The sequence below is a fragment of the Crinia signifera genome, chromosome 5 (genome assembly GCF_055691185.1).
Source record: "Crinia signifera chromosome 5, ASM5569118v1, whole genome shotgun sequence".
Lineage (NCBI taxonomy): Eukaryota > Metazoa > Chordata > Amphibia > Anura > Myobatrachidae > Crinia > Crinia signifera.
Genome location: NC_139221.1, coordinates 198,629,911 through 198,657,156, shown reverse-complemented (window position 1 = coordinate 198,657,156; position 27,246 = coordinate 198,629,911). Strand labels below are relative to the sequence as shown.

Genomic DNA, 27,246 nt, shown 5'->3' with positions numbered 1-27,246 from the left:
ACCTCATAAATATGGCCTTCCTCATTACAGCAGCAGAGTACCACCACAAACTGAACAACGTTTGTCAAAACTCTGGTGATTGCACTTTTTGTTTTTGATTACTGTGTAATTATGGTTCGGAAGGACCATTGAGTAGATACCCCAAGTGGATGGACCTAATGAAAAAGTGTGTGCCAACTATAGTTATGGAAATATATCTATATTTAGATATATCTTTATATAGATACATATACACACATTTGTTATGTTAGATTAAAAGTAGAGCTACTGTATGTTCTTCTAAAAATAAAATAGATACTCCATTCTCCAACACAGCAGTTTGAAAACTGCATTGTGGTGCAATGGTACCCGTGCCGTCATTCTTACGGCTTCGGTATGGATATATACTGTCAGATGCAGCATCAGTACATCCCCTCCAGGTTGTCCGGTCCAGCTCTTACACATTGCCGGCTGTTGGCAGCTTTGGGAGGAAGGCCTTTTGCATGCACTCAGGTTGAAGAGCCTCAAATGGCAGGGATATGATCTGGCTGTGGAGGAAGGGCTACGCTGGCTGTCCTTTGTTCTCAGAAGTACATTAGCAAAAATAATATAAAGAAAAGAGTAAAGAGCTCTGCTTAGGAGGAAACAACAGTAGCAGCGCTGGGAAGAGCAGCTACAGAGCACACAGCAGCCTCTGACTGGAGCACATCACTGCTGGGTGCAGCTCTGCTTCTTTGTCCAGGCAGCTCTTACTGACTGCTTCCATCCGAGTGCAAGCAAACGCTCCCGGGACGTGGAGGAAGCTCTCACACTCGCCCTAATGCTTGGTAGGAATAATACTGTCCGTGTGTGTTGCATATACATCTCTGCAGATTCCTAATGAATTGTTTTCTGCTGCCCCTGTCTCTTCTCCCCGCCCCTTCCCGGGCATTCATTCCCCTCCCTCTCTCCCTCTTTTTTTTTAATCCTTTTTGTTTGAGGGGTGCACTACATTGACCCCTCCCCCCCCTCCCTAATTTTCTCATCCCCATTCATTAATACATATAGGCATGTGACTAAAGTTTTCATGAGGGGAGGGGGTGTAAGTTAGATTGGGGTGTTCAAATAATTAGCATAAGTGAGGCATGCATGGGTTACTGTATCTTGCTGGCAGGGTAAGCCATTACCAAGCACATGCTTAAGGTTATTTTCAGGTAATAGGAATCATTGTGAGTCTGCTGATTCATTTCTTGTTTTAATTCTGTACATATTAGTGTATGGCTGTGATTGCCATGGTAACCTAATCCATACCAGACAGGAATATGTTAGCTGGTTTTGTAAAGACTTGTGGTAAGGGCTGTTATATTAGTTTATTATATATATTATTAAATATTAGTTTATTATTTCTTGAATATTTACCAATAATGTGTTACTGTATGTATATTATTATTTGAATTGATTAACTAATTGCACAGGTGCAAGTTGTCAAAGTTGTGCACTTTTATAAGCGTTTTTTGCATTGAAGGCAATGTAGTTAAATCTCAAATTACATACCACACACAGTTAACTTGTGTTTCCTTTTGCAAATAAACACCAATTAAACACTAGGGGTTTTTATTGCCTAAATTTAGGGTTCTTGTGGTAGAATTGTTACTATAAATGTGCCTCCCCAGGAGTTATTCACATTTTCACAAGGAGTTAAGCGTCGGGGATCGACGAAAACAAATGACCCTCGCCGTTTAGCCCCCGCGCCGGCCACTAACCCTATTCTACGTTCCGGGGGAATCCTCGCTGTCAGAGGCCTACGAGTATTCCCCCAAACAGCGAGTCTCATGGCTAATGCAGGGAGCTTGCTGCATTTAGCCGTGAGCCTTGCTGTTTTAGCGGCCGCACACGCCGTTTCTAGGAATACCTAGCGAGGTGGAAACAGCATTTGCAGGGGGGGTAAGTTGAAAACTGACTGCGCAAGCTGTGACAGCGAGCAGTGCCACAGCTTGCAAAAGTCATTGAATACACCCCAATGTATTGAGTGCTGCCAAGGGCATAGCTATAGCGGGCCCAGGTATTACCAATGTTATGGGGTCTAGAGACTTATGCTTGGTGTATACACCTGAAAGATATAGCTGCAGGCAGTCTGTCGCGCCTACCTAGGGTCTAAATGGGTAAGCTATACAAACTTACCAATTGGATGCTCAATATATCTGGGCACACATCACAATTGGATGGCCATTGTCCCCCCCCCTAACTATGGCCCTTATTCTGGTTTTGCCGCGAAATTGCACATTTTGAAGTGGCGATTTTTAGTCACACTTCAATTCGCATTCAGATGTTTTCCCCTTACAAAGTATCTAACTCGCACATGTAATAGGGTGCGATTTTTGGTAAATGTTACCAAAAATCACCAAAAAATGAGACCAGGTTCTGGCTGGTGAATTTGACAGAACCATGCACAGATCATTGTTTCTGTCCAAAAAAGGGTTAAATACAAAAAATCGGGGAAAAAAAGGTGTGGGGTCCCCTCTTCTGAGCATAACCAGCCCCGGACTCAAAGAGCCGGTCATGGTTTCATAAAATCACAGGGACAACCAAACAAGTTGGGGTTCCCCTGATTTTACAAAACTAGCACCAGGCTCAAGGGCTGGTCCTGGTTCCCAAAATATGGGGACAAAATGACTAGGGGTCCCCCGTATTTCAAGAACAAGCACTGGGCCCAACCAGCCAGCAGGGTAATGCCACAGCCGGGGGGAGACTTTTTATTCAAGTCCCCCCGGCCAAAGCATTCATCCCTCTGACCGGTCAACATGGGCAGGGGTCCTGGGGAAGTGGGGACCCCCAAAGAAGGGGGCACCCTCCCTTCCAGAACTTTCCTGCCCATGTTGAAGCCCGGGGCTGTCCTCGAACCCCCTAACCCAGTCTCCCTGAAGCGGACACGGGCAGGATTGCCGTACCCTGCCGCAATAATTACTGAGACGCAGGAGCGTCTGAGACACACCTATCTATGAGTCTATGACAGATGGAGCGCCTCTCCGCCAGCGCCCACATGGTCCCCTCTCCGCCGGCGTCTGCCAGCGCAGGGGTTCTGGTGGTTACCGGCGCTGTGTGAGAGGCGCTCACTAGGCTTGCAATGGACGCCGGGGACAGAACCAGGCTGCAGTGGAGTCACTATGCTAAGTACGCTAGGCAGCAGTTGGGTTACACTGACAGCGTATACTATACTGAAAACGTAGTGTAGCCGTGGGCCGTGCTGTTACAAAAGTATCCACTCTCCTAACTGTTGTTTTCTGTATACGACTTAGGGATTAATTCAGCATGAATCACTAATCAGAGAATTCCCAAATTGATTCATTACTGCACATGTGTACTGTTCGCTAGTGAAAATTGCATGTTTTCCAGGTCTCCTCACAGTATCACATAAATAAGAAATAATTAGCTCTACCTGTGGATCTTTTAAAATGTGTCAGTCACTGATGAGTGCACCTGTCGGGTGACCTGGAAAATGTGAACTGTGTGAGGTCTTGAGAACTGAGTTTGAGAACCACTGGTTTACATGCTGCCAGCAATTAATATCGATTGTCACCTGCAGTACATTGGGCCTGATTGTATCTGACAGTACATTGGGCCTGATTCAGTTTAGATCAAATATGATAAGCTGCTTGCAACAACTTATCATATGCGATCCTTAAGCAAAGCAAATGGAGGAGGAAATGCATACCTTCCCTTGCTGCATTTGCATTGAAGTGCGATGCAGGGGCAAACCAGGTCCAAGTTTGGTGGAAAAATGTTTGAGAAAAATGACCCAGGTCACATTAGCTGGGAATCTTACCCTGGTAGCTACCAGGGATGAACCTGGGAAGGGCTAATGGTGTGATTTAAACACACGACCCATGTTACCCTACCCTGGTCATGCTAAAAGAATAGGGAGAGCCAGCTCCCTGCACTTGACTAACATTGGTCCAGCCTGTGGTGTGAAAGAGATTTCAAACAGAAACTAGTCCGTACCATTGATTTATAAAGTGGCAAAATGACATTGTCTTCCCTAGCATCTGTTCCCCTTTTTATGCATGCTAATACTTTATTTGCCTCTGCTGCTTCTCCATGACACTCTACTGTCACTGAGCACCCCCAAATCATTCTCCAATGAGGATTCCCCTATATTTTCCCCATTTAATGTATAGATCACTAGTTTGTTTCTGCTCCTATAATGCATAACCTTAAATGTATCAATATTAAACCTTCTATTTTGCTGACCAATCATCCAATTCAGTTGAGTTCTGCTGAAGCATTACAAATAGATTGAGTTCTATAGTGCTATGAGTCTTGAGCTAAAGCTAGTTACACTCTGCAATTTATTTAAACAATATAAATAATAATTATATAGCTAACGATATTATTGTGCATACTATCATTAATGGTGTGCGTTTCCATGCAGTGGCGTAACAATAGCGCCGCAGCCCCCGCGACGGCAGGGAGGCGCCGGGGGTCTGTGGGCACTATTGTTACCCCCCCAGCTCCCCCCTCCTTGTAGGTGCAACGGGGGGGGGGGCTGGCAGGATCCGGCAGGGGGGTCCATGCGGTCATAGAGGTCCCTGCAGCGTTGAGTATTAAGTTGGCGGGGTCCCAGCAGAGACCTGTAAAAAACTAGCGCTATCCACCGGGCGGCGGCGCGTGAAGAGCTTCTGATTTTGGAAGCAATGGCTGCACGCCAGTGTTTTCAGACCCAGCAGTGCTTCCTCCAGGTCACTGCAGGGACCCTGCCAACTTAATACTCAGCAACGCAGGGACCTCTATGACCGCAGGTACCCACCTGCCAGCTCCCCGGGTGGGGGGTCTTGTCTCTTAATTGGGATGGGAGGGGCGGGGTCTTGTCTCTTAACTGGGGTGGGAGGGGGGGTCTTGTCTCTTAACTGGGGTGGGAGGGGGCGCCAAAATTTTCCCAGGGCGGCGCACAATTTTTTGTTACTCCACTGCTCCCACGGGTTGTAACGCCCCCCCCCCCCTCCCCCCACCCTCTGTCATCTGAATATGCAATCAAGCCTATGCCCTTATGGGCAAAGACTGCATTTTCAGGGGGGGGGATGGGGTGTGTGTGTGTGTGTGTGTGTGTGGTATAGGGGGATTGAAGTCATCGAATGATATTGTTCAGTGTGTATGCCCGGTTTAGTTTGGCTGATATCATTAATGATAATAGTGGTGCTGTGAATTGCATGGAATTTACCCAGATATAGTTGTTGTTTTTTTGAGTCTGGTGTGTTTCTAGCAGATATATAGAAGTGTTGCTCTTTGCTGTAAGGGACGTGCATAGCACATAAAATGCTACAATTTACACAAGTTGGATTACCATGAAGTTCAGTCCTAGGTCCTCCGCAGTTCTCTATCTATATTTGTTCTCTTTATTATTAAAAATCTGCTTTTGGATTCCAGTATCTATATGTAAATGTTACATATCCTATCCACTCCAGTTCACCCACAATTTTAAATCCTTCTCGCTACCTCAAACTCAGATTTCAGAAACGGAGCTAATAATCTTCCAAAGCCAACAAAAATTACCTATCTGACCTCTCTATTTCTGTTGACAACACAACAATCTGCTCAGCTCCTCAGTTGCGCTGCCTAAGTGTCAGCCTTGATTCTGAACCAGTTTTTGCTTCCCACATTCATTCTGTTTCCAAATCTTTTTCCATATGTCTAAGAAATGTCACCAGAATACACCTATATCTCTCATACAAGACACTCACTTCATGCACCTTTTTTCTCCAGCATTGACTAGAACAATAGCCTTCTTTTTTTTTTTGCAAATATAATTTTTACAGAGGAAAAAGAATCACAATGAGGACTATATGTGTATAATATGTTCATCTTAATTACTCCGCTGGTCCTAACCATGAGATCCTCTTTGGTCCTCTCCCCATGATGAAAGATCTGAATGTATTTTGGCAAGGAGGGGAAGGAAATTACGGGTATAGGTTTGCAAAATATTCCTAGTTAAGTTTACACCAAGGTATTTAAGGTGCGTGGGGTGCCATGCAAAGGGGGAAGAGGATTTTAAAACTTGAAAACTATTCTCAACTAATGTTAGTTGAACACCACTGATTTAGAAAGATTAACTTTGAAATTTGAGAGAGCCGCAAAGCAATGAAATTCCATCAAAAGGTTAGGGATGGACGTTAAGGGGTTTGAGACCACTTCCAGGAGGTCGTCGGCAAATAAAACTAATTTGTATTCAGTACCCCCAACAAGCATTCCCCCTATATTACCATTCTTCCGAATTGCCCTTGCCAAAGCCTCCATACAAAGGACAAATATCAAAGGAAATAGAGGGCACCCCTGGCGAGTTCCATTCGAAATAAGGAAAGGCTCTGAAAGATCACCATTGACCTTCACCTGGGCCGCAGGAGTTGAATACAGGGCTTTAATTCTCTGGAGACCCACTGGACCTAGGCCCAGATGTTTCAGTACACCTATTAAAAAATCCCAATCTACCCTGTCTAAAGCCTTCTCCGTGTCAGTAGAAAGCAGACTAGTGGGCGCTGCGCAACTTGGAGCTAAATGAATTAAATCTAAAACTTTTGCAGTGTTTTCTCTAGCTTCACGTCCAGGGACAAACCCAACCTGGTCAGAGTGGATCAGGGTAGGAAGGAGCTTCATAAAGCGATTGGCAATTAGTTTTGCATATAGTTTCAGGTCGACATTCAGCAAGGAGATGGGCCTGTAACTGGAGCACTGTGTCGGGTCTTTACCCTCTTTAGGGATAATTGAGATATGTGCAAGGAGATATTGAGGGGGAAATGGGGAATTGGTCTGAATGTAGCTCTCATTAAGGGGGAAAGAATGTCACTAAAGGTTTTATAGTATTCTATAGGGCAGTGTTCCCTCTAAGCTGTGCGCGTGTGCGTGCGCACACAACTCGCCGAGCATTACAGACATTACAACAGAGCGCACAAAGCAGCAGTGGTCCCCTTTTTGCAGTTGTGGACTAAATGAATGTATGTTTCACCCATTAACTACATCATGTGCTGTGTTTTGAATGTTTAAATCAGGGGTGGGGAACCTCAGGCACTGGGGCCGTATGCGGCCCCCGTAGCCGTCTGAGTGGCCCTCCCACCCACCAGGCAGCTTTGCCGGGAGTCAAGTAAAGGGGAATTCTTGCGAGAGGTCGGTAGTTCTCGCAAGTTTCCTCTTAATAAACAGCAACTGGAGACTGTCAGTCCTATTCAGCGGCAGCCTCCGAAGCGTGGGGCGGCTGCAGCAGGACAATTTGTAAGAGACATTTTTACATATGGCCCCCGAAGGATTTTTTCCCCATACAAACGGCCCTTGGCACAAAAAAGGTTCCCCACCCCTGGTGTAAATGGTTTGAATGTTTAATATCATTTTGAAGAAAAGTTAACACAAATGCTGAATGTCGTTTTACAGTTATTTATATATATATATATATATATATATATATATATATATATATATATATATATATATATATATATATATATATATATATATATATATAAGTGATGTACAAAAATTAAAATTTCCTTCCAAAGTTGCACAGCCAAAATCTTTTGCCACGCACAGCCTTCATAAAATTAGAGGGAACATTGCTATAGGGCATGGGTCTTCAACCTATGGCCCTCCAGATGTTGTGAAACTACATGTTCCAACATGCATTGACACATTTTTTCCTATAAGAGCATGCCAAAACTGTCAGGGCATGCTGGGAAATGTAGTTCCACAACATCTGGAGGGCCACAGGTTGAAGACCTGTGCTATAGGGTATACATCGGGACCAGGGCTCTTGCCATTGGAGTGTATCTTCCAATTCCTCAGAGGAAAAAGGTAGTTCAAGGGACTCCATGTCTTCTGCTGACAGTTTTGGGAAACTAACCTCTTTCAGATATTCATTCCCCTATAGCAGACCTAATTAAATCAGGTTCATCTCCTTGTGTTTTATTTAAATGATATAGTTGGGAGTAGAATAAATGAAGGGCAGATGCAATTTCTGTGATCATATTACAGGTGAGACCATCTTGGGATTTAACGCTCGTTGAGCCTTCAGCGGTAGTCTACCTCGAAAAAGAAATTTGCAAAAAAGGCATTTGTGAGCTTCCATTTTCAATTTCTCAGACATGAAGGAATTGAATTCCTTGTAGGATTCCAATATTCATGTAGGGCATCTCTAATTTATTGTTGACACTGAGGATCTTGTAAAAGTAAAACTTTCAATCTCCAACAATATTTTTGGGATTGTGAAGTGGGAAGACTGAAGGTTAATATGAAGGGGGGCTAGGTGCATGATCAGTCCATGAAATCTGACCTAGAGACCAAGTGCAGGAATCTGTGAGAAATAAAAATATAATCTATTCTCGTATCTACTTTATGGGGGTGGGAGAAGAAGGTGTAGTCTTTAGTAGATGGATGCTGAATACGCCAAAGGTCAATGAGCTGGTGTTCGTGAATTTTTTTCGTACCTAGCAATGTAATTTGTCAGGACTACGAGTTGAGGGGTGGGAAGAATCTAATGTAGGGTCTATTGACCAGTTAAAATCCCCTCCGTATAACACCGTGCCCACTATATGGGGTTGGGCTAGGTTCAGTGTTTTATCAAAGAAGGCTGGTTGATTTTTATTAGGGGCGTAGATATTAAGGATGGTAAAGTCACAGTTAGAGATCTTGCAATTAACCAAAAGGGCTCTCTCCGGGATTAATGGGCGACAAATAACATCTGAGATGGCGACATAACGTGAGAATAAAATCACCACACTAATGTTTTCCCTAGTGGATTATTGGAGAAGCCAGTCGGGAAGTTTTTATTTCCAAGATAAGGAGCCGCCCCCTCTTTAAAATGTGTCTCCTGTAGAAACACAATATCTGCTTTTTCTAAGTGCAGTTCTTTAAGTGCACGAGACCTCCTCTCGGGAATATTTAGGCCCTTAACGTTCACGGACATAATCTTAACATAAGCCATCAAAGAATCAGAGATAAATGCTTATTCAGAAGGGGTAGGAGACCGCAGCAAGAGAAAGAGAGATGGACAGAAAAGTAGACAAAGGGATAGAAGGAAGAATCAAAGAAAATAATAAAGGCATTAAGAGATATTGAGAACCATTTTGAGAGCAAGAACATAAACACTGCTCCAAGTCCATTGGGTGGTATTAGAATTAAATTCACCAGTGGTCCTGGGGACATTCTATCCAGTGCACAGGGGGCAACAGGGGGGGGGGGGGGAGGGGGCATATCTCCTAAATGACAAACAGCATAAATATATAGCTTATAAGCTTATGATAATAACAAAATATACTGGAAATGAACATAGATTCCTTTATGAAGGTCCTGATCTGGGAGAAAACGAGGAAAAAGTGGTAAAATTAGAAAACTCTTTCATATAACAGGGTAATGGCAAACCGAAGAAATATATCTGGATTGTTACTGGGTTTAAAGAGCCCGATAGCAAGATAAAATTTCAACAAACCGTAAAGAAATGTAACATCTAACCTAAGATGAGACAAAATTTACTTCAGAAAACGAAGACATAGAAGTCTCTATCCTCCTTCGCACAAAGCGTATATATATGTGTAGAAGGGGAGGGGATGATGCTAAAAGGATAACCTTTTCATAGAGCATCTGTCGGGGATTTACGTGGCGGCGAGATTGGAGCGTGAGCCATGAGAGGTCTTGAAATATCTGAATGGGTTGGCCATTGAATTTAAGGCCCTCAGAATTGCCTAATTTCCTCAGATTTCTGGGTAAAATAGTGTAATCTACAAATTATATCCCTCGGGTGCTCAGATTGTAGGCCCTTGAGCCGCAGTGCCCTATGAGCTCTATCAAAAATAATTGAATCATTGGGGTAGTTTCCTAAGATTTCATTGAAGATTTTGGTCAGAACATCTTGTAAGTTTTGTTGAGGGACGTCATCCGGATCCCTTCTGATCCTGAGATTGTTTCTCCTCCCCCTGTTGTCGATATCATCAAGGTGGTCTCGAAGGGATTGAATCTCCTCTGCTTGAAGCTTAATAGTGTCTGTGAGGATACCGGGGTTCCCCAATCATTTAGACACAGAGCAGATGAAATCAAAATAACGGTTTATTTGCCACAGCACACACAAATAGATAAAAGACAGGAACAAGAGGCAAATGTAGCATAGAAACATCCTGGTATCAGTCCAAACAAGCAGTCCTTGTAGCGTCACAGTTCCAAACCAATTCCACAGAGCAAAACTTTTCTTATCCACACAGCAGTGATAGCAGATTAGTCCTCCAAATTCCACACAACCGTGATAGTACAGGAAACCTGTATAAGTCCACATAGCACTGGACACTCCACACAGGAGTATAGGTGGGCCCACCCAGGGCAGATGATGTGTTCCACAAGACACCCAGGCAGAGTATGACCTCTTAGCCTAGGATCGGGACTAACATGAGGAGCTAGCCTGTGCAAGCCATTTTAAGACCTTCTAAATTCCCACTGTGCTTGCATCATCCGTGGGTTTGCCCAAGTTCCTGATTAGTGGGTTCAAGCATCAGGTCTACCCCTCCTTCCTCCCTCAGCTGTCAATCTTCTGCTGCTCACCTGCTGTGTCAGGCTCCACAATGTCTGCTAGAGTTCAGGAAGGCACAAAGAAGTGCAAATAAAATTAACAATCACAAGGTTATTGGGTTATGTCCTGATTACCCCCTGTGGAGAATGCCTGTTGGTGAAATTATACACGTTTCCCCTGGATACTTCCCGTATGACCATATAAAGGTAACAACATATGATCTACAGGCTAATACTGTATGAATGAAGTCCTGGGGACATACACACAAACATGGGGAATAGTTACATACTTAGGTACAATATGGGTCGGGAGTGGCACTGGAAAATGAAGATGGGTTGGTATTCACGTACCAGAATTAGTAGATTAGACCAACATAATTACCACCATTGGTAAATCCTGAGGTGGTCTGTGGTTGGTGGTGCTCCCAAAAAAGGGGGGGTTCAGCGTTGCAACTGAAAAGGTGGAGGTCACTGTGTGACCAGAGAGAAGGGTGAACAACAAGGTTTTTGGGGCACACTTTGACAAATGGTAATGTGTGAATTTTAAAACATAACTTTTAATATAATGTATATGCTAAAAAGATGGGTACGTATTAATAAATAATAAATCACATTAAATTAATACAAGAGAAACAAATTATTATATATATATATTCCTCTGTAACGTGACGGTCATACTTATGACGGCGAAATAATCAAAACATAGAAGCAGGGCTCCCCAAATTGTCAATCTAAGATAATCTATATAATAAGTTGAAGAGTCTGTGTGCGTGTGTGTGTGTGTGTGTGTGCGTGTGTGTGTGCGTGTCCGTCGCATTGCTGACACACCGTGGCACTCAGAGACACCAAATTCAGCAACAAGATACCTCTGGACCCGGTGGTGTGCACCTCGAAGCCCTTTTTGGGAAATTTCACTTAGAAATTTAAAAAACACCAAGTTTTAATTTTCCTTCATTGATGTTCTGGGGAAAAGATCGATGATCTGGGAAACCGGTTGCGAAGGAACAACTCCACACCTGATTTCATTGCTGTCATTGAGTATGAATGACACATTCTAACATTATGGTGAAGGCTTTAAACAATTAGGAAATAATTGAGGATATACATAGACCACACATAACACAAACACCTACACATTGTACATGCACACACACAGTACACCACATACGCGCACATAGCACACAACACACACAATTATACGTAGAGCACCTCACACACTTACACATTGGACAGATACACACACACAACACACCACATGCAGTACAATACAAATCCATGCACACTACAACACACACCCAAAAACAGTACAACAAACACACACTTAAACATTGCCAGGATACGCAAAGCACAATACACACACATATATATGTAGCACACCTCACAAACTTACACATTCGGCAGATACACACAACACTCACAGTACAACACACACCCACATTCACTACAACACACACCCAAAAACAGTACAATACACAGAACACACACACTTAAACATTGCACAGATACACACAGCACACTACACACACACACAGAGATTTATACATAGCACACCTTACGCACTTACACATAGGGCAGATACACACAACACACACACACAGTACAACACACACCCACAGTCACTACAACACACACCCAAAAACAGTACAATACACAGAACACACACACTTAAACATTGCACAGATACACACAGCACACTACACACACACAGATTTATACATAGCACACCTTACGAACTTACACATAGGGCAGATACAGATAACATACCTCTAACAGCACAACACACACCCACATTCACCACACACACCCAAAAAACAGTACAACACACACAAAACACACACTTAAACATTGCACATATACACAAAGACACAACACACACATACTGTATATACGTAGCACACCTCACACACTTACGCATTGGACAGATACATACAACACACACAACCACATACACTACAACACACACACACAAAAACAGTACAACACACACAAACACACAGAACACATAAAAAATAATTTGCTGTTTATTTAACAGTCTGTACCGGCAAATAAAAACTGTACGTAATGTACCGTTTCTACTTTGTTCCCCATATCTGTCTCTCCAGTCCTCCAGCCTGTCACTGCGCTCCCTGGCCAGTTGCAGTGAGAAATCTTTGTCCTGGCCAATGCACCCATTGATCAATACAAAGTGGGTACACTGCACTCACCCTGTTAGTCAGTTGGATATCAGGCACTGCTCTGCCTTAAGGGTTTTTCAGACTCTTTTGGTTCATAGATAATGTTTGGTCGATGCGCATGAGCGCTGCATGCATTTGTTTGAATGTTATGAGTGTAAGAAGTTGAAGAATAAGACTGAGATGAAGATTTGTCACGTTATAGTGTACAATTTACTCAATAAATCGTGAAAAAAATATGTGTACATAGAAGTACAATCAAGAAATAAATGTAGGGTTAAAAAATAAATTCTGATTCAAACTGATAATTGTTTGGATGGCGGTGGGTTGCGAAACAAATCTATAGGTGGAGGGGGTATGGATATTGTGGGCATAATTGGTGTTTGGTACACCTACAGGGGGTCCCCAGTTGATGAGAAATTTTCACTACAGTGTCACCGTAGGGGGATTTCCAATTGGGGTTCAGGTGGTCTTTTAGGGACCCCTTTACAATCCCGTTGGTCTCTTCTCCTGGAGCCTACGGTCTCCCTCAGTGATTGACTATCATTAAGGGAGACCGTAAGCTCAAGGAGAAGAGACGTACAAGATTGTAAAGGGTCCCTAAAAGACCACCTGGACCCCAATTGGGAATCCCCCTATGGTGACACTGTGACCGTGACACTGTAGTGAAAATCCCATCAATTGAGGGCCCCCTGTAGGTGTAACAAACACCAATTATGCCCACAATATCCATACCCCAACCTATAGATTTGTTCCACCCCATCCAAACAATTACCAGTTTGAATCAGAACTTATTTTTTAATCCTACTTTCATTTCTTGATTGTACTTCTACTGTATGTACACTTACCACTTAATTTTTTTTTTCATTTATTGAGTAATTTGTACACTTTATAACATGGCAATTCTTTTTCTCTTCTTACACTCCAAACCTTATCAATGCATCCATTGATGATTGTGATGGCTGGATCAGTGGATTGGCCCGGCGGGTGAAGGAAAGAATTTGGCCCATTGCACCCATTCCCAGTGGTGCATTACATTACATTTTTTATTAATTATGGCACGGTAAGTAACGCCCACCCCAGTCCCCACGCACTCAGCGCCTGCAATTACACACCCTACAAACTGTACCATTGAAAGTATAGAAATGGGGGTGTGGCCACGTCCCTTTCTGATTTTGTACCGATTTCTGACCCTCAGATGTTGGAGGATATGTCATACAGTAGGTGCTAAATCTCAGGAGTGGATGTGGAATTCATCAACACATACAAGTTATCAACTCAGGAGCGTTGTGTTTCAAACAACAACACCACACCTCATGGCCGTCATTGAGTATCAATGCAAACACATTCTAACATTATGGTAAAATCGATAACAAATTACAATCTTAGGTCTTTGGCACAGCATACTGTAAAATGACATTTTTCAGCAATTTTGGAAATAAAGAAACCCCAAGGTTTTCCCGGGCAACGCCGGGCGGGTCAGCTAGTCACAAATAAATCCCACTGTCAATTTTTATTATTATCACTATTTGTGAACTTATAAGAGATTTATTTGTGATTATCTTAGATTGACAATTTGGGGAGCCCTGCTTCTATGTTTTGATTATTTCGCCGTCATAAGTATGACCGTCACGTTACAGAGGAATATATATATATAATAATTTTTTTCTCTTGTATTAATTTAATGTGATTTATTATTTGTTAATACGTACCCATCTTTTTAGCATATACATTATATTAAAAGTTATGTTTTAAAATTCACACATTACCATTTGTCAAAGTGTGCCCCAAAAACCTTGTTGTTCACCCTTCTCTCTGGTCACACAGTGACCTCCACCTTTTCGAATAGTTACATACACAAGAACAATAGGGCTAAAATGTACATTAACCCCTTCCCGACACATGACGTATATATACGTCATGTGTCGGTTGCGGGGGAATCAAGCCAGCTCACGGAGTGAGCTGGCTTGAAAGAGAGCAGGTAATGGCTGTATATTACTGCCAGGCACCTGCTCTCACGGCCACGAGCGGCGAGTTCGCCGATCGTGGCCGTTTAACCCTTTAAGCACCGCGGGCAAAGCGCCCGCAGTGCTTAAATAGCTGATCGGAGGGGGGGCGCCCCCCTCCGGCGCCGATCGGGGCCCCCCGCGGCGAGATCGGAGGGTGCCGATCGGTTGCCATGGTAGCCAGGGGTCTAATGTAGACCCCTGTGCTGGCCGTGTCAGTATTCCTATTACATCCTGCCTGAGGCAGGATGTAATAGAAAGTGCTGAAAATCACTATGTTCAGCCATAGAGCTCTATGGCTGAACCTAGTACAGGCCATCGCGCCCCCTAGTGGTCAAGTACACTAGGGGGCCTTGTAGTAAAAGTAAAAAAAAAAAAATAAGTTTAAAAATAAAAAAAAAATAAAAAAATATTAAAAGTTCAAATCACCCCCCTTTCCCCATTTCACAAATAAAAATAAATAAAAAATAAAAAAAATAAACATATTTGGTATCGCCGCGTTCCTAAAAGTCCGATCTATTAAAATATAACATTAGTTATCCCGCACGGTTAAAGGCGTAAACGGAAAATAATTCCAAACGCCAAAACTACATTTTTTGGTCGCATCGCGTACCCAAAAAAAAATAACTAAAAGAGATCAGAAAGTCGCCCATATCCCATAATGGTATTAATTAAAAAGTACACTTCAGCCCGCAAAAAATGAGCCCTCACCCAGGTCCGTAGGTGGAAAAATAAAAAAGTTATAAGCCGCAGAACATGGCGACGCGACGCAAATTAGAAAAACCGTAAAAGTTGCTATTTTTTTTTTTTGTGGTAAAACATAACGAAAACTATATAAGTTTGGTATCACCAGAATCGTAACGACCCATAGAATAAAGATAACCCATCATTTTAAACGAACTATGAACTCCAAAAAAAGCGTAACCAGCGCAAAATTGTGGAATGGCGTTTTTTTTTTTTTTTTACCCCACATTGAATTATTTCCTGATTCCCCAGAATATTATACGGTATAGTAAATGGTACCATTACAAAGTACAACTTGTCCCGCAAAAAAAAAGCCCTCATGTGTCTATATAGCCGGAAAATTAAAAAAGTTACGCTTATTTGAACGCAAGGAGAAAAAAAAAAAAAAAATTAACAAAAAAGGCAATGTCGGGAAGGGGTTAATCATTACACATATTAAAATACCATAATTACAGTTTTATTCAGAATCTGATAACCTCACAGTGTCCACCAGAGATTTATGAAAGGAGTTGATCTCCTCTCCCGTGGTTTTTAAGGGCCTTATTCTAGTTCACTCTTACTGACAAAATCCTTCTTAGATGGACAAAACCATGTGCACTGCAGGCGGGCAGATGTAAAATGTGCAGAGAGAATTAGATTTGGGTGAGTTATTTAGTTTCTGGTTGCAGGGTAAATACTGGCTACTTTATTTTTACACTGCAATATAGATCTCACTTTGAAGTAAAACCCCACCCAAATCTAATTCTCTCTGCAAAAGTTACATCTGCCCCCCTGCAGTGCACATGGTTTTGTCCATCTAAGAAGGATTTTGTCAGAAAGAGTGAACTAGAATAAGGCCCTAAGTTTTCCACACGTGACCCTAACTGGGTCAACTTTTCTTTTATCACAGATATTTCAGAATGCACCACATCCGGTAATTTATTTTCTAAAGATGCGAATGCAGCTTTGGTGGGGATGTCAGATTTGGTAGGAAAGGACTGTAATCATTTGTAAATCTGCTGGAGATCATGTGAGTCAGACTGATCCTCAGAGAATGAGGAGTGGGCCGGGGAGGCAGAAGTAGATTCTGTCACCATATCTGAATTGAATTGTTTTGAGAGCTCAGGTATTTCCGAAGATCAGGGCCAGCAGAAATCTTCGAAGTGCGATCAACACCCTTTTTTATTCTGTTCTTCCTGTGACTCATGAATCTCCAATGGTAGATCAATTGACCTTTGGATCTGTGAATGGGCCTCATTACATCAGTACTCCCAGCACGTTGAATGTTGTTGTCTTGTCTTCTACAAGTTGATGAAGGCAAGATGTTAAAGAGCTCTACATCCCAGATTCATGTAGGGAATCACATTCTCAGTGGTACATTATCAAATAAAGAACATTTCGTGTAGGAGGGAAGCCGCCCCTCCCCCACAGAGATGCCTTAGGATGACATTATAGAACAAACTGCCTCATCTTGGGACAAGACAGATCACAAACAATAGCCTTCTTAATGGTCTTCAACTAGTTGGCTTGTTTGTACGGGGCTTTAATGTGGCAGCTCCCTGTTTTACTTAGCTTCTTAAAAACACCATGAAAATACTTGAAAAGCAAACATGAGAAAGATACACAATTATTTCAGCAATGTCGGTAGACTCTTGTAAGGGTTTATATGTGTTGATACAGCGAATTAGTCCTCCTAATAATTTGTATATTATAAATGGAAAACTGCATTATTTCATGTAAGATTTTTTCCCATATCATTTTACATATTTAATTTGGTATTGTATATGGATAACCTAATTTCTTCATGCCAAATATCGTGGACAAATTTGAGAATATATGGGATCCATGATTTGTTTATTCCACTGCTTCTTCATCACAGGGCTGAGACTCTGGACTAATTTTAGTTTTCGTCTTTCTTCCAATACTGATTTCTCAAGCTCTCATTTATTTATACCATAATTAGTTTTCCTTCAGTTCAAGGAACTGCACTTACCTGGTCCCCGCACCGGCCGGGTGAGCATCAATCAGCGGCCAAATCTGACATCAGGATTTGTCCTCTACATTAAATAATGGATGACCGATCCATTCTGTCAAAAGAATTTTGGGATACAAGTTTTGTATGGTTCTGTATGCTTTGCACATAAAAAGTATTCTTCAAAAAAAGCAAAACCTAAAAGAACCAACAGTTTTGGTTATACAAAAGGCCCACATTAGAAGTCATTTCCTGGCCAACCATGGTTGACCAACCATGGTCATTTCCTCTTACACACCTTGTGGATATGCCTTTACAACCTACTATTGCCATTGTTGTTAAGCCCTGTATACACTATTGCTGTGTACACACGGGGTAATATGATTGCTGGGGATATATTGCTAGCAATATATCCCCAGCAATCATATTGCTCAGTGTCTCCTTTTCATCAGCGATGAAAAGGAGACACTGCTACGGGCGGAGGGGGAGCGCAGCAGCAGCAGACGCTGCTGCTGTCACTTTGATGGGAGGAGGGAGGGAGCAGCGGCACGGGGCTGGGGAGATCAATGCTGATCTCCCCGGCGCTGACCTCCCGGCACAGCGATCGCCGGGGAAAGCCGCTGGTCGCAGGAGCATGCTCAGCGCCCATATTCCCAGCGATTTTACATGAAATTGCACCCATGTGTACTCACCTTAAGTGATAAAGGCAGATGATATATACATAAACAATACTATTAACAGTGTTATTACGCATATCCTTCAGTGTGTATGAATGATAACTATGCGCTCGTTTTCATCCCCTTTTCTCATCAGTACATGCAGTAAAATCTGACATCTGGATTTGTCCTCTACATTAAATAATGGATGACCGATACATTCCGTCAAAAGAATTTTGGGATTCAAGTTTTGTATGCTTTGCACAAAAAAAGTATTCTTCAAAAAAAGCAAAACTAAAAGAACCAATAGTTTTGGTTATACAAAAGGCCCACATTCGAAGTCATTTCCTGGCCAACCATGGTTGACCAACCATGGTAATTTCCTCTTACACACCTTAGTTGTTAATAATAAGGAAGGGGGTAACTCTTAACCAGTAAAGAGAACTGTCACTTTAATGTAATAATGATAATAATAATAAGGTACTTGTTTCCTATCTGGGCGCCCGTCGCGGGCATCGCGGGTACATTTATGCCTGCCCGCGACGCGACCGACGCGATGCCCGCGATTTTCCCATTGAAAACCATGTTAAACCTGAAAAATCGCGTCGGTCGCGTCGCGGCCGGCCATAAATGTACCCGCGATGCCCGCGACGCGATGCTCACGATTTCCCATAGGAATCAATGTTAAAAGCCGCGATGGACCCGATTTTACTGTTAAATGCCTCAATCCACCCGATTTGGCCATAGGAATCAATGTTAAATGGGCCACAGAGCCCATTAACCCTTAAATGTCCCCCCCAATTTTTGACGCCACCCCACGATCGACGCCAACCCGAAGCGTGGCGAGCGCAGCGAGCCCGCGAGGGGCGGCGGTACGCGTCCTCCGACCTTTTCATGCCCTACTATCCACTAGGGCGTGGTGTGAGAATATAATAGTGTGGCGAGCGCAGCGAGCCACCGAGCCCGAAGCGTGGCGAGCGCAGCGAGCCCCGCGAGGGGACGCGGATACCTTCACAATTATGCGCGTCCCCTCGCGGCCTTCACAGTGAAGGTATCCGCGTCCCCTCGCGGGGCTCGCTGCGCTCGCCACGCTTCGGGCTCGGTGGCTCGCTACGCTCGCCACACTATTATATTCTCACACCACGCCCTAGTGGATAGTAGGGCATGAAAAGGTCGGAGGACGCGTACCGCCGCCCCTCGCGGGCTCGCTGCGCTCGCCACGCTTCGGGTTGGCGTCGATCGTGGGGTGGCGTCAAAAATTGGGGGGGGACATTTAAGGGTTAATTGGGCCTAATTCAGGGTTAATATGGCCAAATCGGGTCAATTGAGCCATTTAACAGTGAAATCGCGGTCAATCAGCCTTTTTAACATTGTTCCCTATGGGAAAATCGCGGTGATCGCGGTCATCGCGGGCATCGCGACCATCCAATTTTACCCGCGATGCCCGCGATGACCGCGATCACCGCGATTTTTACCCCCGATCACCGCGATTTTGATCGTGGGCGCCCAGATAGGAAACAAGTACCAATAATAATAATAATAATAATAATAATAATAATAATAATAATAAAAAAGTCTATTTTGTCATTTTGGTGATTTACTGATAACTTTAAATGTGGTTAATGTTTTAATTGACAGTAATATACAAACCTTTAAGTGTTAATATTGCATAATTGTGGATATGCCTTTACAACCTACTATTGCCATTGTTGTTAAGCCCTGTATACACTATGTGATAAAGGCAGATGATATATACACAAACAATACTATTAACGGTGTTATTACGCATTTCCTTCAGTGTGTATGAATGATAACTATTCGCTCGTTTTCGTCCCCCTTTCGCATTAGTACATGCAGTCAAATTTCTCCTTTGTCGTTTATGACTAGGTGCATATCGTTCAGTGTGCATCATGCATACACATCATTTACAGGGTCCCTGGGCAAATGGACTTGGCGACTTGCAAAGGAGGGCATGGGGCGGTGGTGAAGGGCTGTGCCCATGGAAACGCCCAGTGTTTCATGGGCATTCCCATTAAAACGCTGGTCGTTCCCACGGTAATCCGGCAATGACGCGGGGTCGGGTAGCTGATGTCGGCAGATGTCAGATGCCCACCCTCTTCCCGTACAGGGAGCACGCAGAGAGTGTCTTAGATCTGCGCGCACTGTAGAAATCATTTGATGGTTGCCAACCATCGAATGATTTCCTCCCCGCACACAAGCTGCGAATGGATGTTTTGCTAAACATCCATTAACATGCGTGCAGGGATATTCGGCGTGCGAGGGTTGGGGCGGTGTTTGCTCTCCGGCGTTTACAGCATGTGCAAAGCTGTGAATTCTGAAGCTTTGCATGTGAACCCGAATGACCTTCAGTGTGTACGGGCCTTCTAGTTTGTCAAGTGAAGCATGCATGTTGCTGCTGTGCAGAAATCTATTGCTGTTTGAATATGATTGCCAGAATATTGCATATTCCATATGTATAAACTAACTTTTCGTTTCTTTTGTTTTAAGATGTTTGCATTACCGTGGAAAATGCAAAACAACGAAGTGTTGAAACCAGCTAAGTACTTTTCAGAGCTGGAGAAGAATGTCCTGTTGGCCCTTGTGGAAAAGTACAAGTATGTGCTGGAGTGTAAGAAAAGTGATGCTCGAACTATTGCCCTAAAGCAGCGCACATGGCAAGCGCTAGCCCATGAGTACAATTCTCAACCTAGCGTGTCCCTAAGGGATTTCAAACAACTAAAAAAATGCTGGGAGAATATCAAGGCAAGGACCAGAAAGATAATGGCCCACGAAAGAAGGGAAAAAGTGATGCGTTGTGGGCTTGCTTCCAATAGCCTAAAAGAAAAGGTGGCAAGTATGATTCCAGAGCAGATCTACTATGTACAGACTCCATCCGAGGAAGACACTCCATACAATCATGACTCTTCCAATCCAGGTAATCACTGGCAGACTTGGGCATTAAGGACCCATTAAGGAGAAATGCAGTAATAGAAGTCCAGGAAGGTGTGAGGCTATACACTATAGGGGCACAGCAATCTCCATATCTCTCTTTTATGTATTAACATATAGATACATTCTTTATGTATACTGCAATGTGTGGTGAATGGTCAGTTTCACTATAGAAGCAATGCTTCATCTGATATGGTGCCATTTCTTGGCTGACACATGTTGGCTTTCAGTGGGTAGGGATAATTTGGTCTACAGCATGATGGTCGACAGTCATTAGGTCGACATGGTTCTAGGTCGAAAGGTCATTAGTTCGTCAGGTCATTAGTTCGACAATGCCTAGGTTGACAGTCAAAAGGTCGACATGGGGTTTTTCACTGTTTTATGACCTACTACGCTCGGCACACTATATTTTATTCTCCCACCACGCCCTAGTGTATGGTATGACATGAAATACCGCCTGTTGGCACGTCAGCTCAAAAAACAGTGAAAAACCCCATGTCGACCTTTTGAACTAATGAACTGTCCAACTAACGACCTAGAACCATGTCGACCTTTTCCTATGTCGACCTAGACCAGGGGTGGGGAACCTTTTTTGTGCCAAGGGCTGTTTTCTATTACTGGGGAAAAAATCCTTCGGGGGCCATATGTAAAAATTTCTCTTACAAATTGTCCTGCTGCAGCCGTCCCACGCTCCAGCGGCTGCCGCTGAACAGGACTGACAATCTCTGGCTGCTGTTGATTAAGAGAAATCTCGCGAGAACTACCGACCTCTCGCAAGAATTCCCCTGTACTTTACTCCCGGCAAAGCCGCCGGGCGGGTGGGAGGGCCACTCAGACCGGCTATGGGGGCCGCAGGCCTGAGGGTCCCCACCCTTGACCTAGACCCATGTCGACCTTTTCCCATGTCGACCTAATGGTGTCGACCATCATGCTGTAGACCAAATGACCGCATCCCCTTTCAGTAGGATAAATTACATATATGACAATGAAATAACAATCGGTTAGGAGCAGTCTTACATCCTGACCTAGGCGCTGCTTTGTGTCCGAGCTCGTGTTTTTTAATCATTTGAGAGAATAGATTAATTGGGGCAGATGTATGAACCAGCGTTAAGTGCAAAAATGCACTTAACGCTGGTTAACTGGGGGGGGGGATTATGATTTCCCTAATGAGTGACAGCCCGCCGAGTTACGCTCGGCGGGGCTGTCCCCTGCAAACCCCCCAGGGATTAACAGCCGGGGCGATGTATTAACAGCCTTCAAGGCGTTAATTCACCCTGGCCGCTTCGCCAGCTCAGGGCTAGCGTTGTCCTATCCCCCACTGTGGGGACATCGCTAGACCTGCGTCTGGCTTGGGCTGCGCTGGAGATCTTGCGGTTTTAGCGAGATCTTGCACATGCCCAGAAAGCCGGCCGGGGGGGGGGGACTGCGAGTGCGCATGTGCGGGGTGGCGAGGGAGCCAATAAGGAGAGCCGTTCACGCTGGGGATAACGGCTCTCCTTATCTGCTTAATACATCTGCCTATAACCTTTGCCTGCTTCTCCACGTTATGCTGGAGAAGCGGGACTCGTTATTCGCCAAACGTTATAGGCAGATTAATACATCTGCCCCATTGTCTTGAAGAGACAAGAACGATTATTTAAAGAAGATGCAGTATAGAAAATTTCTGCCATGTCCATGCAGAAATACTTTTACTACAAATTACTATTTTAATACAAAATGTAGTCTATTATAAGCAAGTTATTGCAGACTTCAGATAGAAGTCATGAGTCTTGTAAGATCATAATATTGCCATGTCTAGGGCCAGTAATGCACAAGTATAGGCTTATGTGGAGCTGATGTACAGTATTCATTTTTAAAAAGAGTTAAAGCGAAGGTAATAAACGTCCAGCCAATCAGCACCTAACTGTCATGTCAAAGGCTGTGTTTGAAAAATAGCAGTTAATAGCTAATTGCCTGGATGTTTTATCACTCTTTATCACTATCGCGTTTATTTTATTTTTTTAAGGCTTAATACATCTGCCCCTGTGTTTCATAAAGCAATGCTATTTATGATCACAGTTTAACATTAGACTATGTAAGAAAATCTAAAAGGAGCAATTGCCCGGCACACGGTCACCTGTTGCATGGCAATTAAAAAAGAGGGTACTTATATGTTAGTTGGGCGCCCACTATAGTTAGTACGCTCATACCCCCACTATCCATGTCAGCATGGAGTGTATTTAATATAGTGTGGTGAGCCACCGAGCCCGAAGCATGGCAAGTGGACGCGGAAAACGAAGCAAATAGCTTAGTGGGTGCCCAACTAACATATAAGTTAGTTAAACATCCACTTGCAGCGTAGCGAGGGGATTCGAGTAGCGGGGTGGCGTTATCCTGCTCACTAGGCTCTGAATAAACACAGACTAGCGATTATGGTCACAGATCCATTGTTTATTTACTAATGTCAATATACTTATATGTGGTGTCCAGATCCCAATGAGGAATATGTATCAAAGCATGGATAGTGGTAAAGTGGAGAAATATAAACTGCCAACCAGCTAGCTCTGTCATTTTTCAAATACAGGGCTCTATTTACTAAGCCTTTGTTGTATACGGACGTTTGGTCAACACTATTAAGGTCGACCACTGAACGTAAACAGGGCTTAGGTCGACAATGGGAAAGTCGAGATGAGGTTTTTTTGAGCATGACGTATTTCATGCCCTACTTTCCACTAGGGCAGGGGTGGGCAATAATTTCAGCTGGGGGGGCCGCATAACACTTCCAGTAAATGTTCGAGGGCCGAGCTCAGGCAAAGTGGGTGTGGTCATGCAAAAGGGGGTGTGGTCACGCAAATGGGGGTTGTCCTTGAGTGTAGTGTACCACACATTATGCATCACAATAGTAGACCCCTTTATACTTGCCCCTTACACATTATACCACACAAAATGAGCCAAAATTCACATGGAGTGAGTCAAACTTCACATTATGACACACGGTATAAGTCAAAATGCACGTTATGCAACTGGGATTAAGCCAAAATTCACGTTATGCCTTCCAGATTGAGCCCAAATTTATGTTATGTCACCCGGATTGAGCCCAAATTCACGTTATGGGGAGTGGAGGGGCTGCCCTGGGCAGAGTATACACCACGGTGTCAGATATAACCTGTTCTAGAGGTTTAGTCCCGCTGCACTCTCCAAAGGCAGACCGCGTCACCAGCAGCTGCATGCTTCTCTAGTCAGGACTCCAGGGCGGGCAAGACGACCAGAGAGAGAGCAAGCAAGATAAGGGCAGCCAAACCAATACACTGGGTACCCAACCACCAACGCTGTGTATGTATGTATGTATGTATATAGATAGATAGATAGATAGAACACCCGTCACTCAGGTCTTATGAGCTTATCTCCAAATAGCTTGCTCCGGTGCCCCCACTTTGGAAGCCCAGAAAGCCCCACTAGGATAAATGAAGATGAAGAAGTGGCACTCGGAGTCAGTTTGGCATGAGAAAACTGGTGGGACCAGATTTATTCCCTGGTCTACGTTTCGGGGCCACACCACCCCGTCGTCAGGACAAAACAATAGCACCTATATACATATGTACATACATTCCACCAACATATATAACACACACATATATATATATATATATATATATATATATATACATACATACATACATACATACATACATACATACATACACACGTATACACAGGAGTGTATATGTCATGCATATATACCTGTGTGTGTGTATGTATGTGTGTGTGTGTGTGTGTGTGTATGTGTATATATATATATATATATATATATATTGTCAATTATATGCAGCACTCCTGGGGACTTGATAAGGACATCACTTAAATCAGCATATATAATACGGCTATATTACATATATATATATTACATATACACATAAAATAATCGGCTGGCAGAGTCTTACTTTTGTTTATTATTTTTCAGGGCCGTGGTGCCTGAGTGAGTGGAAGCCAGGAGAGGTCAGTCAGGGGAAGCAGGAGAGTGACGCCGCTGCCGATTCCCGACTGTGCGCTGCGCCCGCCCCGCACAGCATTACTGGGAGTGTGGGAGGGGACGTGGTCACGCGGCGGCCGCACCACCCAATGGCGGAAAGGCGGCTGCCGCGTGACCGCATCCCCTCCACAGTCCCAGTAATGCTGTGCGGGGCGGGCGCAGTAGGGTATCGGCGGCGGCAGCAGCACCGCACTTTTTAGCCCTGCCAGTTAAATGACAAGCAGTTTAGCTAGTCGGGCCGCTTGTCATTGGGATATAGGTCAGTGCGGCGGGCCAGCCCTGAGCATCTCACGGGCCGCCTGTTGCCCACCCCTGCACTAGGGCATGGAGGGATAATATAATAGTGTGCCGAGCATAGCAAGGCACCGTGCCCGAAGCATGGTGAGCACAGCGGTGCACCAATACGATGACCATGTCGACATTCGGGACAAAAAAAGCGAAAAACGCATGTCGACGTTTTGGCTGTCAACCTTCCCAGTTCAAACTAATGCTTGTGTCAACCTTTTGACCCTGTTAACTTTAGCCTTGTTGACCTTTTCATGTGTCGACCTAAGCCCTGTCTGTGGTCGACCCAATACATGTCAACCTTAATTTGGTCAACCCAATGACCCATACCCATTCAGGATATGGTGTTTTTTCTCCAGCCTCTTTATCTCTCTTCAGAGTGTAACTGCATCCCTCCTGTTCATATACCATGGTATGCTTCTTAATAGAAAATTTACTGTCTATCCGGTGCCAGTTAGACCTATAAGGCAATGCTAATATATAATAAGAGTACAAAGACTTCCGTGTGTATCCAAACCAAACCAGTGGCTGTTACTTCTATTGTTTTTAACCATGAATGTGTTGGTTGATACTGGATATACTAAGTATTGGGAGGAGATCAGAGTAGTAGTGCCTCTTCTGTGATAGATGGGCACCTCCAAACACACAGCAGCCAGGATATCAGCACACCAGTCTAGGTTTTTTGTGCAATCTTGCCATGGCTAGTTTTATGGTACAGTTGTACTTAAAACAAAATATAAAAATAAATTGTAGCCTGTCTGGGCACTAACTAAACATACTGGGATTCCCTCTCTGAATGGTAGAATGTAATGCCCCTACCACAAACACACATATGCACAGTACTTAATAAATCACAGTGTCTCTTATCTGGCCTGATGCCTGTTCCCCATGTAGTAATACCCCGAGCCAAGCCCTGATACAGCTATATCATCCTATTATGGGTGCAGGCACGAAATTGTTTCGATCTCAGGCTGAAGGCTTTAAGACGAGAAATGGGCCTTGTGGCTGGAACCCTCCCTTCTCTCTTGCATCCACACCCCAGGAATCCTTGGCCGGCCTAAACTAAACTATGTTTGTCAGACATGGGGGGAGATATAGGTCCAGATAGATACAGATAGTGGTAGATGCTCAAATTAGTTCAGTAAAACTTTTCAGGTGCATGCAAGGGAGGGGTTAATACTTAGTAAGTAACAAGACATTGGTTCCCCCGGCACACTGAATAGTTTTAGCAACCAATCTTAAACACTACATGATAATAGAATTCAGAGATATTGGTTACATATACCTGCGCAGGTGTATGATATGCCCCCAAGCCGCGTCAAGGCTTCTCTGTATATTGGGGGTCCCTAGCGCTATATCTAGGTGCAGGGTGTGGCACCCCAAAAACTATCATAAGCTAGGAGGCCCAGCGCGGGATGCCAGTGAGATACTAAGTGTTAATAATTATTGATAGGAAGCCGAAGCTATACATAAGGAGAGAGATAAATGAAATGTAATTAAAATAAGGGAGATCTAGGTCGCAATGTATAGACTTTGTACTTTTAGTATTTCTCTATCATCCATATGGGATATTGGGGATTTCATCATAACGTATGGGAGAAGAAAGGTATCCGCAGGAGACAGGCATATAGAAGCTCTTTCACTGGGTGTACTGGCTCCTCCCCTTTACTTTCTTCCCACAGACCAGTTAAAGAAAATGTGCCCTCAGGAAAGGGTGCTCAATGTGAAGCTTCAGAGAGTTTTTCTTCAGTTTTATTTCTTTATTGTTTTGGGTCTGCTGTTTGGGCTTAAACAGCGTTCCTGCATCGTGGGAAGTCAGGGGAAGGGTTCAATTGCTGGCCTCTTCAGGTACCGAATTGACCCTGCTGCAGGACCACTGTCCTGAGAGGGTGTTTGCAACCGCAGTCGCTTAGATGTCAGCGTAGCTCACCCCCAGCATGCCGCACACCCCTGGTTCAGCCCGAAAACATCAGTGTTGAGTATGACC

The 27,246-nt window shown here is 43.8% G+C and overlaps 1 protein-coding gene across 3 annotated transcripts in view; it reads left to right on the top strand.

Moving 5' to 3' along the window:
- Nucleotides 1-440: 440 nt before the first annotated feature.
- The window catches only part of MSANTD3 (Myb/SANT DNA binding domain containing 3), a 44,507-nt gene continuing 17,701 nt past the window's right edge, over nt 441-27,246 (top strand). The window contains exons 1-2 of one of the 3 annotated variants that reach the window (XM_083188413.1): nt 441-806; nt 20,525-20,951. In XM_083188413.1, the coding sequence (XP_083044539.1) occupies nt 20,525-20,951 (427 nt within the window). In that variant the 5' untranslated portion in view covers nt 441-806. The remainder of the gene's footprint in view (nt 807-20,524; nt 20,952-27,246) is intronic. The other 2 variants (XM_083188411.1, XM_083188412.1) reach the window with 2 other exon arrangements.